The 12,588-nt window shown below is 36.6% G+C and overlaps 1 protein-coding gene across 40 annotated transcripts in view; it reads left to right on the top strand.

Annotated features, from left to right (window-relative positions):
* The window catches only part of EPB41L2 (erythrocyte membrane protein band 4.1 like 2), a 214,070-nt gene that overhangs the window by 149,356 nt on the left and 52,126 nt on the right, over positions 1–12,588 (top strand). For all 40 annotated transcript variants that reach the window (XM_080666204.1, XM_080666200.1, XM_080666189.1 and 37 more), the window contains exons 7-10: positions 2,874–3,092; positions 6,575–6,662; positions 10,313–10,465; positions 10,987–11,084. In XM_080666204.1, the coding sequence (XP_080522330.1) occupies positions 2,874–3,092; positions 6,575–6,662; positions 10,313–10,465; positions 10,987–11,084 (558 nt within the window). The remainder of the gene's footprint in view (positions 1–2,873; positions 3,093–6,574; positions 6,663–10,312; positions 10,466–10,986; positions 11,085–12,588) is intronic.

Genomic DNA, 12,588 nt, shown 5'->3' with positions numbered 1-12,588 from the left:
GAGAATGCCTGAGTATTTGAATGGTAACCAAGGAACATTCTTGTGTCTGCGTGTGCCTTCATGTCTTATCCCTATTCAACTGGGTACCAGTGGTAGGACTTCTTAGCTTTAGTAAGAGTAAGTCGATAGGGTGATCTGTACATATTTTTAAAAGGTTATTTACATGGCCAAGGAACACTTTTATTTACATATATATAATATATACTTTTAGAAAACTAGAGGGTCTTACTGGGAGACTCTGCTTTTGATTCTTGCGGTTACTGTGCCTTGATGCTTTCTACTGGGCCAGTGTTGTCAAATATCAAGTTGCGTAGGTGTGCTTAAGAGAGTGTGTGATATCCATGTGAAATAGGAATTATGGAGCTATCTTTCCAAGGTTGGGTTAAATAACAAGATTTTTTCCCTTTAGTACTTACTGCTGAATAGGGATGTACTGGTAATAATTAAGTTGTGATTGAATTAGCTTCAGCTAGTAAATAATAAATAGTAACTTTTGTAACTGCACAGTGAGCTGTGTACAAGTTGACGGGTTTGCAGGCACAAGCTACAGAGCCTCACTGGAGGAGTGCAAGTAACTGGGGCTTTGTGACCCAACACCTCTGTACATACACTGCTCTTTGCAGTATTTTGTTTGAGGATGATAATTCTTGGGTGATTGCATCTTACATCATCAGTGCTTTGGTTTTCCTTTTAAATTGGGCTTTAACAGTCTCTGTGTATAAGGGGAGAAATGATACAGTCTAGTGAGCTAACTAACAGCCATGGTAATGCAGCCTGAGACCAGCCACCTTGCCTGTACGTGTAAGCTGGTGGCCTGCTTGTCATGATTGAAATCTTCACCACGACTTGAGTGAACATTTAGAAGGCGGGGTAAGCAAAAATAGTGTTCAGAATAATGTTTAAAGAATGCTCTTTCCTGTAATATCAATTTCCCAAGGTGGGAAATTCAGGGAACTATTGCAGTTTTTTTTGGAAGCTTTTTGTACTTCAAACTTAAGCTTTGAAAGCACCAATGGGAAAAGTAGAGATAATGGGAAAAGTAGAGACAATACTATAAAAGGGAGCAACAAGATTTTAGTAATAGATGGAATCTTTGTGGATAGGCCTTAAAACTGTCATAAAATGTGGAGAAGTAGCACTGTTCTTGATTACCCTTATAGAATTGGAGGATAACCTGAATCATTGCGGGAGGAGAGTGGGGGATATCTGTAATAGTGTCAACAATAAAAATGAATTTCAAAAATGAAAATAAAGTTAGTACAGTGATACTCATGCTATTCTAGGAGTCAAGGAAATATGTAATCCTCATTAGAAAGAGAGCTTCTGCAATGCATAAAAACACTCAGACTGCAGTGATAGTGAGACAACTTTCATTCTCAGAAAATTATTGAGCACCCACCACGTGGCAAATACTTTGCCAGCTGTGGGACTATGATGATGATAAAGAGTCTCTGACCTGCCTGACAGATGTGTCCAGTAATCCAGGTTTAACTGAACTGTGTGATGGCTGATAGCATGTGCTGGGTCGTGCTTTCTGACTGAACAGCAGTGAGGCCTGGCTGAGAGGCAGTGCGCCTGTTTGAACGTGTTGGGTAGAGGATAAGAGGAGGTCGGGGCAGGGGCATGGAAATCCATGCTAGGCAGAAGTGTCCACACGAAGGTGGCTACCTGCCAGTAGGAATGGCAGTCACTAACAAATCTTCAAAAATGAGAGCCATTTAGTTTGGAGTGGTCGTTGGTAACCTTAGCAATTGGTTAAATTTGAGCAATGAGGCTTTAAAATGTCACCAAAAGGAGTTTGATAGGGGGCCAAAAAAAAAAAAATCCTCATAGAATATAAATAACATGTTTCTCCATGTTATTTAGTGAAAAAACAGAATCTTTTATAACTGTTTGATAAGCTACTTGGTACATGGAATAATAATTATAACTAATAATACCATTATTATGATTATAGCTACCAAATGTTGATTCCCACGATACCATGCAATGTGTTTATATTATCTAATTTTTCACCCTCACCTTCAGAGGGAGGTAGTTTTTCCCATTTTACACGTGGTGAATTAACCTTAGGTGAGTAAATTATCTTGCACAAAGTTACATAGTGTTAGCTTTGCTTCACTGTGAAGCCCATCCTTTTTCTACCACAGACTAAACTAGCTACGTCTTTAGATGGGGTAAGTGGGCAAGTTAGGGCTTCAGAGTAGAGGCTAACTTATAATGGTTGTTAAAAGTATCTCAGAAAAATAAGAAATTAGTTTGAAAAGAGTAGAGAGGAAAAAGGGCAGGATGACTTTAACTTTTCTTGCTAATGCTTAAAGGGCTACCACTGTTTTTGGGGGAGAGTGAAGGGGGGAACAAAATTATTATTTTTTCCCTTTTTTGTTTAAAGTATTACAAATAGTAGTGCATATATCTCTTTCCCCCCCCCAATTGACCTCCACCAGGCCTCCCCCACCCCCCGCTACCGCTATTTTTAAAATTGTATTTATTTTTACAACTTTTGAGGTCATGCTAATTTTGATTAGTTTTAAATCCAAGGGGACAGTGATTGGAATTTTTACCTTCAGTCATAAAACTCTTTGTTGTAATAATTATAGTCATAATACACTACTACTGGAATAGAAGTTCAGAGTTTGCATTCTATTGCTTAGCTCTCTAGATTCAGTTTCTGTATATAAGCCACAAAGTTGGGAGTCCAGGGAGCAAGGTGGGCTTCTTATTAGAGAAGATTTTTTTTTTTTTTGCTAGGGTTATGAAGAGTACCTATATTATATATTTGTTTTCAAAAGGAATATTAGAACTCAAGGATTATGAGTGCTGCAATCTTAACTACTTGTTCTCTTCAATCCTTTTCTCCCGCTGCTCCTCAGATACTTCCTGTGCCTTCAGCTCCGACAGGACATTGCCTCTGGACGCCTGCCCTGTTCTTTTGTGACTCATGCCCTCCTGGGATCTTACACACTACAAGCTGAACTTGGAGATTATGACCCAGAAGAACATGCCAGTCATGACCTCAGTGACTTCCAGTTTGCCCCCTCCCAGACAAAGGAGCTGGAAGAGAAGGTGGTAGAGCTGCATAAAACCCACAGGTCTGTTGACTTGCTGGCTGGAGAGAGAATGGCATGATAGATTTAAATAGCTTATTTTATAAAACTTGCTAGACATTAGAGTTGGTAGGATTAGCTCATGTTTCCTTTTGGAACTTCACTTAGTACTAATCAAGACACCCTGCAGTCCTTGAGATAATCTTTCAGGGTCTTTATGACTATAATATGAGTAACTATGCTCAGGAGGCTAAATGTTTTCATATATTGGAAAAGTTTCCTTTTCTTAAGACATCTTTCTACTCCCATTTCTATCCCTTTTATACACACGCAAAGTTGAAACAAGCATACCCACATACTTGTTTGGCATTTACTGTATGTTCCTTCTGCCCTTTAATTTTTTTTTATTACAATCTTTAATAAGAAAGCAAGGGAGATGATTAGTCATCCGGATTTGAATCAGAAATGTGGGTGGTGATGGACGTAGGAGAAAAGACTGAAATATGAAGTGGTTTCTCTATCTACAAAAGATGACTATTGGCTTAGCTAAGGATTACTTAATCACTTACATACCATGTTACAGGCTAAGAACTTTTATATCTCTGTGGAAACAAAATGCTTCTTTTAGCTAAGTTTTAAAAAATCAAGCTACAAAATTATAGTTTGTCCCACATTGCAAAATTAAAATTTTTGAAAATTTTGAAGATAATGATTTGAAAGAAACTTTTAGAGATTAGAAGTTTTTAGACAGACCACATTTATTGACTTTTCTCTGTTTTTTTTTTTTTTTTTTTTTTTTAAAGCAGTAGAAATCAATCATAAGAAAAAAAAAACCCTGAAAAACACACAAAGACATGGAGGCTAAATAATAGGTTCCTAAACAATGAATGGGTTAACAATGAAATCAATAAAGAAATCAAAAGATACCTTGAAACAAATGAAAATGAGATCACAACAACCCATAAATCTATGAGATACAGTAAAAGCAGTCCTGAGAAGGAAATTCATAGCATTGCAGACCTATCTCAAGAAACAAGAAAAACTCTAACAATCTAACTTTATACTTAAAGGAACTTGAAAAAGAACATAACAAAAACTCCATGAGTAGAAAGAAGGAAATAATAAAGATCAGAGCAGAAATAAGTGAAATAGAGTCTAAAAAACAATATAAAAAATCAATGAAACCAAGAGCTTGTTCTTTGAAAAGATAAACAAGGTTAACAAACCTTTAACCAGACTCATCAAAGAAAAAATGAGGATCCAATCAGAAATGAAAGAGAAGTAACAGTTGACACCAAAGAAATATGAAGGATTGTAAGAAAATATTACGAACAAATATATGCCAACAAATTGGACAATCTGGATGAAATGGGTAAATTTCTAGAAACATACAATCTTCCAAAACTAAATCAGGAAGAATCAGAGAGTCTGAATAGACAATTACAGCTAGTGAACTTGAAGCAGTAATAAAATAAAACACCAGCAAACAGAAATCCTGGACCGGATGGCTTTTCAGGTGAATTTTACCAAACATTCAAAGAAGAACTAACACCTGTTATTCTCAAACTATTGAAAAAAATTCAAGAGGAGGGAAGACTCCCAAGCTCATTTTACAATTAGCTTTATCCTAATTCTAAAACCATATAAAGACACAACAAAGAAAGAAAATTATTGCCCAATAATATAGCCTGATGAACATAGATACAAAAATCCTCAACAAAATATTAGCAAACTGAATTCAGCAATATATTAAAAAGATCATACACCATGATCAAGTGGGATTTATTCTGGGGCTGCAAGGCTGGTATAATATCTACATATCAATTAACATGATACACCACATAAACAAAATGAAGGGTGAAAACCATATGATCATATCAATAAATGCAGAGAAAGCATTAGATAAATCCAGCATCCATTTATGATAAAAACTTGGCAAAGTGGGAATAGAGGGAAATACCTCAATGTAATAAAAGCCATATACGACAAACCAACCCATAGCCAACATCATAATAAATAAGCAGAAGAGTTGCCTTTAAGATTGGGAATAAGGCAGGATGTCTGCTTTCATCAGTCTTATTCAACATAGTACTGGCAGACCTAGCCACAGCAATCAGACAAGAAGAAATAAAAGGCATCCAAATTGGAATGGAAGATATAAAACTATCATTATTTGTAGATGACATGAGACTATATATAGAGAACCCTATAGGTTCCACCAAAAAACTACCAGAACTGATAAACGAATTCAGTAATGTAGCAGAATACAAAATAAATGTTCAGAAGTCAGTTTCATTTTCATAAACAATAATGAACTATCTGGGAAACTAAGAAAACAATCCCAGTCACAATTGCTTCAAAAAAACTTAAAATACCTAGAAGTAAATTTAACCAAGGTTGTAAAAGCCCTATACTCGGAAAATTATAAGACTCTAAAGAAAGAAATTGAAGAGGATACAAATAAGTGGAAGCATATACCGTGTTCATGGATAGAAAGATGATATAGAATTGTACGCTTGAAACCTATGTAATTTTATTAACCAACTAGAGGCCTGGTGCACAAAATTCGTGCACGGGTAGGGTCCCTAGGCTTGGCAGGCGATCAGGGCTAATTGGGGCCTTCCTTCCCCTGGCTGCTGGCTGGGGCCTTCCTTCCCTGGGGACTTCATTGGATTGAAACAGGAGGGCTCATTCCATGCCGCCCCTGATGGTCAGCGCACATCATAGTGAGCAGTCAAACGACCCAACCGGGAGGGGACAATTTGCATATTAGCCTTTTATTATATAAGGATGTCACCCCAATAAACTCAATAAATACATAAAAGTTAAATGCAATATTTGACTTTAAATATTTTTTATTTAATATCAAAATGCTTTTAATTTTTTATTTTTATACATGCAAATAAACATGTATTGTAATTTGAATTTGAAATATCTGGTGTTAAAATGCCATGGGCAATATGAAGTTTAATGGGGCATATTCCTGCTTCCAATTTCTTAAAATTGGTTTAGTTGGGAATGTAGATTGGAAGGGAAATAAGTTCAGTGTGGATAGAATGTGATATGTACCATCTGCTGTAGGTGTAAAATCAAATACAAATACTTCTGATCTTTGTTATGATCAAGTCTAGTGAAATAAAATTAAGGAGTAAGAATTTGTTTCAGAAAAATGAAATCACTTTTTTCTTTCATTTTATTTCATTTTATTTTTTGTTAATTATGTTGTATCCATTATTCCTGGGGTGTTTTTCCCCAGTTGGAAAAATTGAAAGCAGCTTTCTAAGAGAAAAAGGGTAAGGGTAGAAGTGCATATCTTTGTAATAAACAGGTTTATATTAGAGGATCCTAAGATAAAAATGCTAGAGATTGAGAGTTCAGCTGTTTTACTTGTTTTCTACTTTTCTGCAAATTTATCTATGTTACTCACTGCACCCCAAACTCTCCAAGCTCATCCACCCCTCCTCCCATTTTGGCCACATTTTCTTTGGATCCACCAATAAGATAATATTGTTTCTTTTGATTCTTAGGGGCTTATCTCCAGCACAAGCTGATTCTCAGTTCTTAGAAAATGCGAAGAGGCTTTCCATGTATGGTGTTGACCTACATCATGCCAAGGTACTGTAATGTCATGGGAGGTGGCCTCTTTCCAGGCTGTTGACTGAAGTTTTGAGAGGGCTCCCATTAGAATAGTCTGGTTCACCTTTTGCAAAAGGCTACTCACCCTCACCCCAGGGCCTCTGTAATATTTCTTTGGTGACTAATTGTGGTGTTTATAGTTGTGGGAGGGTCCATTTATTCTCCCGCCTATTTATTTCTTCTTTTTCCAATATTTTTAATTAATACCCTTTCATATGTACTTATCCCAAGACTCATCAGCCTTTTTGATCCATCATCTTGGTTTATTCTGCATCCCAGATTTTGTCTTATCAGAAGTAACAAAAGTGCCCTCTATCCCAGCTCCCTCTCCTGCCTCTGTCTTAGGATCAGAGAGCAGATCTTAGCTACCATGAAAGGGCAAAAGCATCATGGGTATTGACCACTGTCTAAAAACCCCCTGGTTATAAAGGAACCCTTGAATTGGGCTTCTCCCTCTTACAAGATAAAGTAGGCTGGCCCAGGCTCCAGGTGACATAGTACCTTCAGTCTAATTTGAGAGGTGGGAGGAAAAGAATGAATAGGTGATAGGAGAAGGTTGGGTTGGGTTGGGTTGTGAGGATGCCAGTAATAAATGTCACCTACTTCATGATCCTTATTTGGATGATCATTTAATGGGGAGAGCCTAGGAGAACAAAAGGTAAGGTTTGAAAGATGGATTTGGAAATATATTCAGAGACAACTCAACATGCTGAGGGCAGCTGTGGTAGCCTGCTTTTAAAAGACTCTGCCAATCCCTAGATGTAGCATAGGAAGCCCAGATGAAAGGATTTGTGAGATCTCCAGCAAAGCCCCCACACGAAGATATCTTCCCTCCCTAGTTCTCAGATTAATATTTCTTTCTTTTGTATTAATAGTCCTTCATATTTGAAAATTTCTTTTTTCCTCAGTGGCTTCTTTATTCTTTAAAGATTTTTCCTTATTATAAAAGTAATACATGTTCATCATAGAAAATAGAGGTGAACAGAAGGGGGAAAATCACTGAAATCTCTTTATGGGAAATAATCACTGTTAATATTTTGATATATTTTCTTGTTTTAAAAAAATTTTGTTGCCCTGGCCGGGGAGCTCAGTTGTTTAGAGCAGTGGTCGGCAAACTCATTAGTCAACAGAGCCAAATATCAACAGTACAACGATTGAAATTTCTTTTGAGAGCCAAATTTTTTAAACATAAACTTCTTCTAACGCCACTTCTTCAAAGTAGACTCGCCCAGGCCGTGGTATTTTGTGGAAGAGCCACACTCAAGGGGCCAAAGAGCCGCATGTGGCTCGTGAGCTGCAGTTTGCTGACCACGGGTTTAGAGCATCGTTCCGATAGGTTGCAGATTTGATTCCTAGTCAGGGCACATACAAGCATCAGCTGATGAATGCATAAATAAATGGAACAACAAATCTTACCCCCTTTCTCTAAAATCAATAAATAAACATTAAAAAAATCTTAGAGCAGTTGAACTCAGGCATTAAATAAAAATGAGATTATGCAAAGTAACATTCATTCATTCTGTTTATCATCTGATGGACTCAGATAATATTTGATAAACAAGATATTTGTAGTTCATTTAAAAGGATATATAGCAATTTAAAAGAACCTTTCTTAAAGTTTTTGTGCCTTTATAGTTTTTCATTGTCTTGAGATTGTATTTAAAACATCTTTTAATTAATATTTTATTATCAGAAGGGTTTTTAATGGCACTCTCATGTTAGGACAAGTTGGAGGGTGTTGAATAAAAGGCATCTTGACAAAGGTACAGGGAAACCACAGGAGTAGCGATACTTCTGAGGTAGTAGAGCACCAGCCCTCTCTGGATCCGAAGGGTGATTGTAGGGCTCAGGAGAGATTTATGTGGAAGGCCATCTAGAGAGGAGCTGTCATTGTCATGGACACAGCCAGCAAGATGGCAACCATACAGGGAGGGAATCTGGGTATTCAAAACCTTGACTGCCCCCTCCCTCCCTCCTCTCTCTGATCTTCTTTATGAACTTTCCATAGGCTGAACCATGCAGAAGTCAGTGGGCCTGGGATCCTATTGATACCCACATGGGGCAGCTTCCGGGGACAGTGAGCACAGCAGAGGAGATGCTCCCTTTTTCTTACTTTATTTCTCTGACTTGGGGGTTGAATGTCAGAAGTCAAATACAATGTTTTTCCCTTTCTTATCCTTTATTTGTAATTTCTCAACGTACAAATACTGATAATTCTAAAACAATGTGTGGAACAACCAAAAATCAATTCATTTACTTGGATCCAGATTTTGTTTATTATTAAGTCAGAAAAAATAGCTTCAGTGTCCTGTCTAAAGATTGCTTCAGACTAGAGATGGCTTTGTTCAATGTTTCAAATGAGGGCTGCCTCCTCACTTGTGGTGAGAACATGCTGTCTTGGGCAATCTTCCAGTCTGCTTCCTGTGGTCATGGCCAGTGACGTTTTTGGCAAACGCACCATTTGTGAGTGATGCCAAGTTGCTTGGACACCTGTGCCTGACTCACCCAGCTTTTTACTCTGTTCCTAGAGAGAATTCTGGCTGCCAGGACACTGGTGAATAAAGCACCTTATAGATTAGATATTTAAACCTCCTCAGGTGATCTAATGTAATTTTATTTGTATATATGAATTATTCACATATCAGCAACTAAAGCAATTGGCATCAGTTACCTAGTACTGTACTTTTATTTTTTTAAAAACTAAATGTAGTGTTTGTTTCAGCATGCTTTTTGAGAATTTAGAAATTGTGAATATCTTTAAATAATATTCTTCAATTTTACATATTTGAATGAGATTTAGTTTTTCCCTTAAAGATAAATAATAATTTGTACATTTTGAGTATTGTGCATATCAGATTTTCAACACTACTAGAAACGTGAGGAGCCAATTTTTTACTTTTGTCTGTAAACTTACTTGATAGTTTAAAATCTTTCAGTCTTGTGATTATTCTAGATTGTCATCTATTCTAAATTAAAACAATATTAATAATTAAAGAATAGCCTGCAGTCCTTTGAAATATGCCAGCCAAAGGAATATGCTATGACAAGAACTGGATGTCAGCACTCGGAGTTATTGAATAACTACTTGAAAGAATTCAAACATTTTAACACTGTCAGTCTAAAAGAGAAATTTTCTGGGAGGGATTGCTGTTTTACAGAATATAGGTGTAACTTTAATAGCTATTAGCTAGGATAATCCATCTGAAATAAGTTTTACTAAAGTAAAAGGCTGAATGTACTTTAAACCAACATACTATCTATCCCCAAGGGCTGGTGTAGCCTCTTGGAGAACACTCGTATCTTCAGGATACCTAAATCGTGTTGTTTCCTTCCTCCCTTGTAAGCTCATAGGCCCAAGCTCAGGAACATGAATAATGCCTTTTGAAGAATATTGTGTCCTGTAGTTATGTTGTGTACCTCTTTGGCAAATCAAACCTAATCCCTGAAGATGATAAGATTGAAGATGTGTTGTGTGTCCTACCATTCCTATAAACCTGTGTACTGTCACTGAAATTTAAATGCCGACCTATTAAATTGGTATTCCTGGTCATGGTTTGAGGAGCTAATGAGCTTCCTGATCTGTGTAATTTTCACAACCCTAACCGTGGTCAAATGCTTTTGCTTGGCAGGACTCAGAAGGCGTGGACATCAAGCTGGGTGTGTGTGCTAATGGGCTCCTCATTTACAAGGACAGACTGAGAATCAATCGTTTTGCTTGGCCGAAAATCTTGAAAATTTCCTATAAGCGCAGTAACTTCTACATTAAAGTTAGGCCAGCAGAGGTAAGCATGTTGTGTAGTCCTTGGCATATCTGATTAGGCTTTGTCCGTGTTCTCCTTCATGGCCATGAGCTAACTGAATTCTTTTCCACTGAGTTTACGAAAACGAACTATTCTTTATTTCTCCGTGGTGAAAAAAAGGTCAGGTTCTTAATGATAAACCTGCATATATATTCCTGTTGATGAAACAAGCAACAACCACAGATTCACAGAACAGGAAAGATAGTAAGTGCCTGCCACATTGTGGGGGCTCATTTTTTGTTGTTGAATAAGCTAAGTGGAGATCAATAGGAAAATGGTAAAATTAGTTTTAGTGGACGTTGACATTGTTTATGTCAATAGTTATGTACCTGCTTTTCATAGAAACTAGTATTGCAGTCTATGAAATACTTATTTTGTATAAATTATATTCGATGTACTCATAGTTTTTCAAGAAGAATCACTTTTTAGAGAAAATGTGAATTCATGTTTTTTAGTAGCTTCCAATTAACTCTTAAAGAAATATGCCGATTTGTTTATTCTAGCTGGAACAGTTTGAGAGTACCATTGGATTCAAATTGCCGAACCATCGGGCTGCGAAAAGGCTATGGAAAGTGTGTGTGGAACATCATACTTTTTACAGGTAATTGAAAGAAAACAGCTTAAAATTAATTGAAATAGCTCTTTTACTTACTGGGAGGTGGTAGAGGAGAATGTGGCAGATGCAGCAACACCCTCCATTATGGCTCTTTGCTCTTATCAGTGTCAAATCTCCTTTGTCTGCAAAGTCCACTCCTGTGTCTATTTCTGTTGCCTGGGCCATGCCTTGTCATCACTCATCACTCTGAACTGTCTGCCTTCATTTTTGCTGACATACCATGGACTTCAATTTAAAAGCAGACCAATTTGCTCCTGCAGACTTTTGGGATAATGATTAATAAAAGCATTTTTATATCTTTAAATCTTATATAACTTTGCTCACAACATGTATGTAACACAGAAAGGGCAAATCATAATTTGTCTGCAGAATGCTTTGAATCTGATCAGTGGATTTTGTTCTGTTTTAGTTTATCTTAAAAGATTCAAGTAATTTCTTTAGGAAATTAAAACGGCTTTCAGATTGAAGCCATAAACAGATCTTTGTGTTGATTGACAGCCACTCAGCTAGACTAATATTAGTAGAACAAGAACATTATAAAGCTGCTGTCCTTGCTTGAGCATTTCATAGAGCCCATCACCATTCTTAGTGCTGCACATGGATTCATTTTATGAATCCTTATAACACAGCTTATGCGGCAGATGCAGTTATCTTCGCTTTACATATGGAGAAACTGAGGAACAGCGAAGTTCAGAAATATGCTCTTAATCATATACATAGTAACGTAGTAACAGGTAGTGATGGAATGCAGACCCAGGTAGTGTGGCTCCAGGCAGCCACAAGTATACCCATGGTGCTAGATTTCCCAAATGAATTTGCAGCTGATGTGCTTCCTGCTATTTTCTCAGTGCTTTTTGTTGTTGTTGGTGGTGGTGATGGTGGTGTGTAAACAAGATTAACATGAGGTTCTCTAGCTTGACATTAAACTGCCATTTAAACTTTGGTATTGTAAATCTAAGTGTGTTAGTGTCATCAGCCACTTCATAGAGACTTTTATGGGAACCCATGGCACTCTATTAAATGTATGATTGATTTAGTAATTGGTATGTGGATTTTTCTTAAAATGTTCATTTTCCGTAGAGAAACATTAATAATATTAATTTGTAATGACAGGAATTTTATAAAATTAAAATGTTAATACACTACTTAAGCAGTAAAATATGTAGAAGTTGGATTCCTTTAATACATCATTACTTAGATTATCTTGCTCCAGACCTTTAATAGTCTAATGATTAGCCCCTTATCATAGCTTTTAAATTTCCAAAAGTGAAATGATAGATGCCTTGTAGTGGTTTTGATGTTATTCTTATGAAGATAAGGTCTGATGTGGAAAATAAAAGTAAAATGAAAAGAAAATAAACTGATCTTGAAGTGATATTCTTGAAATATTTTGTCGATTTATCTACATTTTCTTAGAAAACTTATTTATATTACCATTGACTTAAATCACCAAAAAAAATTCTTTTAAAGAGAGCTAATAAATGTCTTT

Source organism: Plecotus auritus (genome assembly GCF_963455305.1).
Source record: "Plecotus auritus genome assembly, chromosome: 4".
Lineage (NCBI taxonomy): Eukaryota > Metazoa > Chordata > Mammalia > Chiroptera > Vespertilionidae > Plecotus > Plecotus auritus.
Note: the sequence above shows the minus strand (reverse complement) of the source record. Positions and strands in the feature narration are given on the sequence as shown.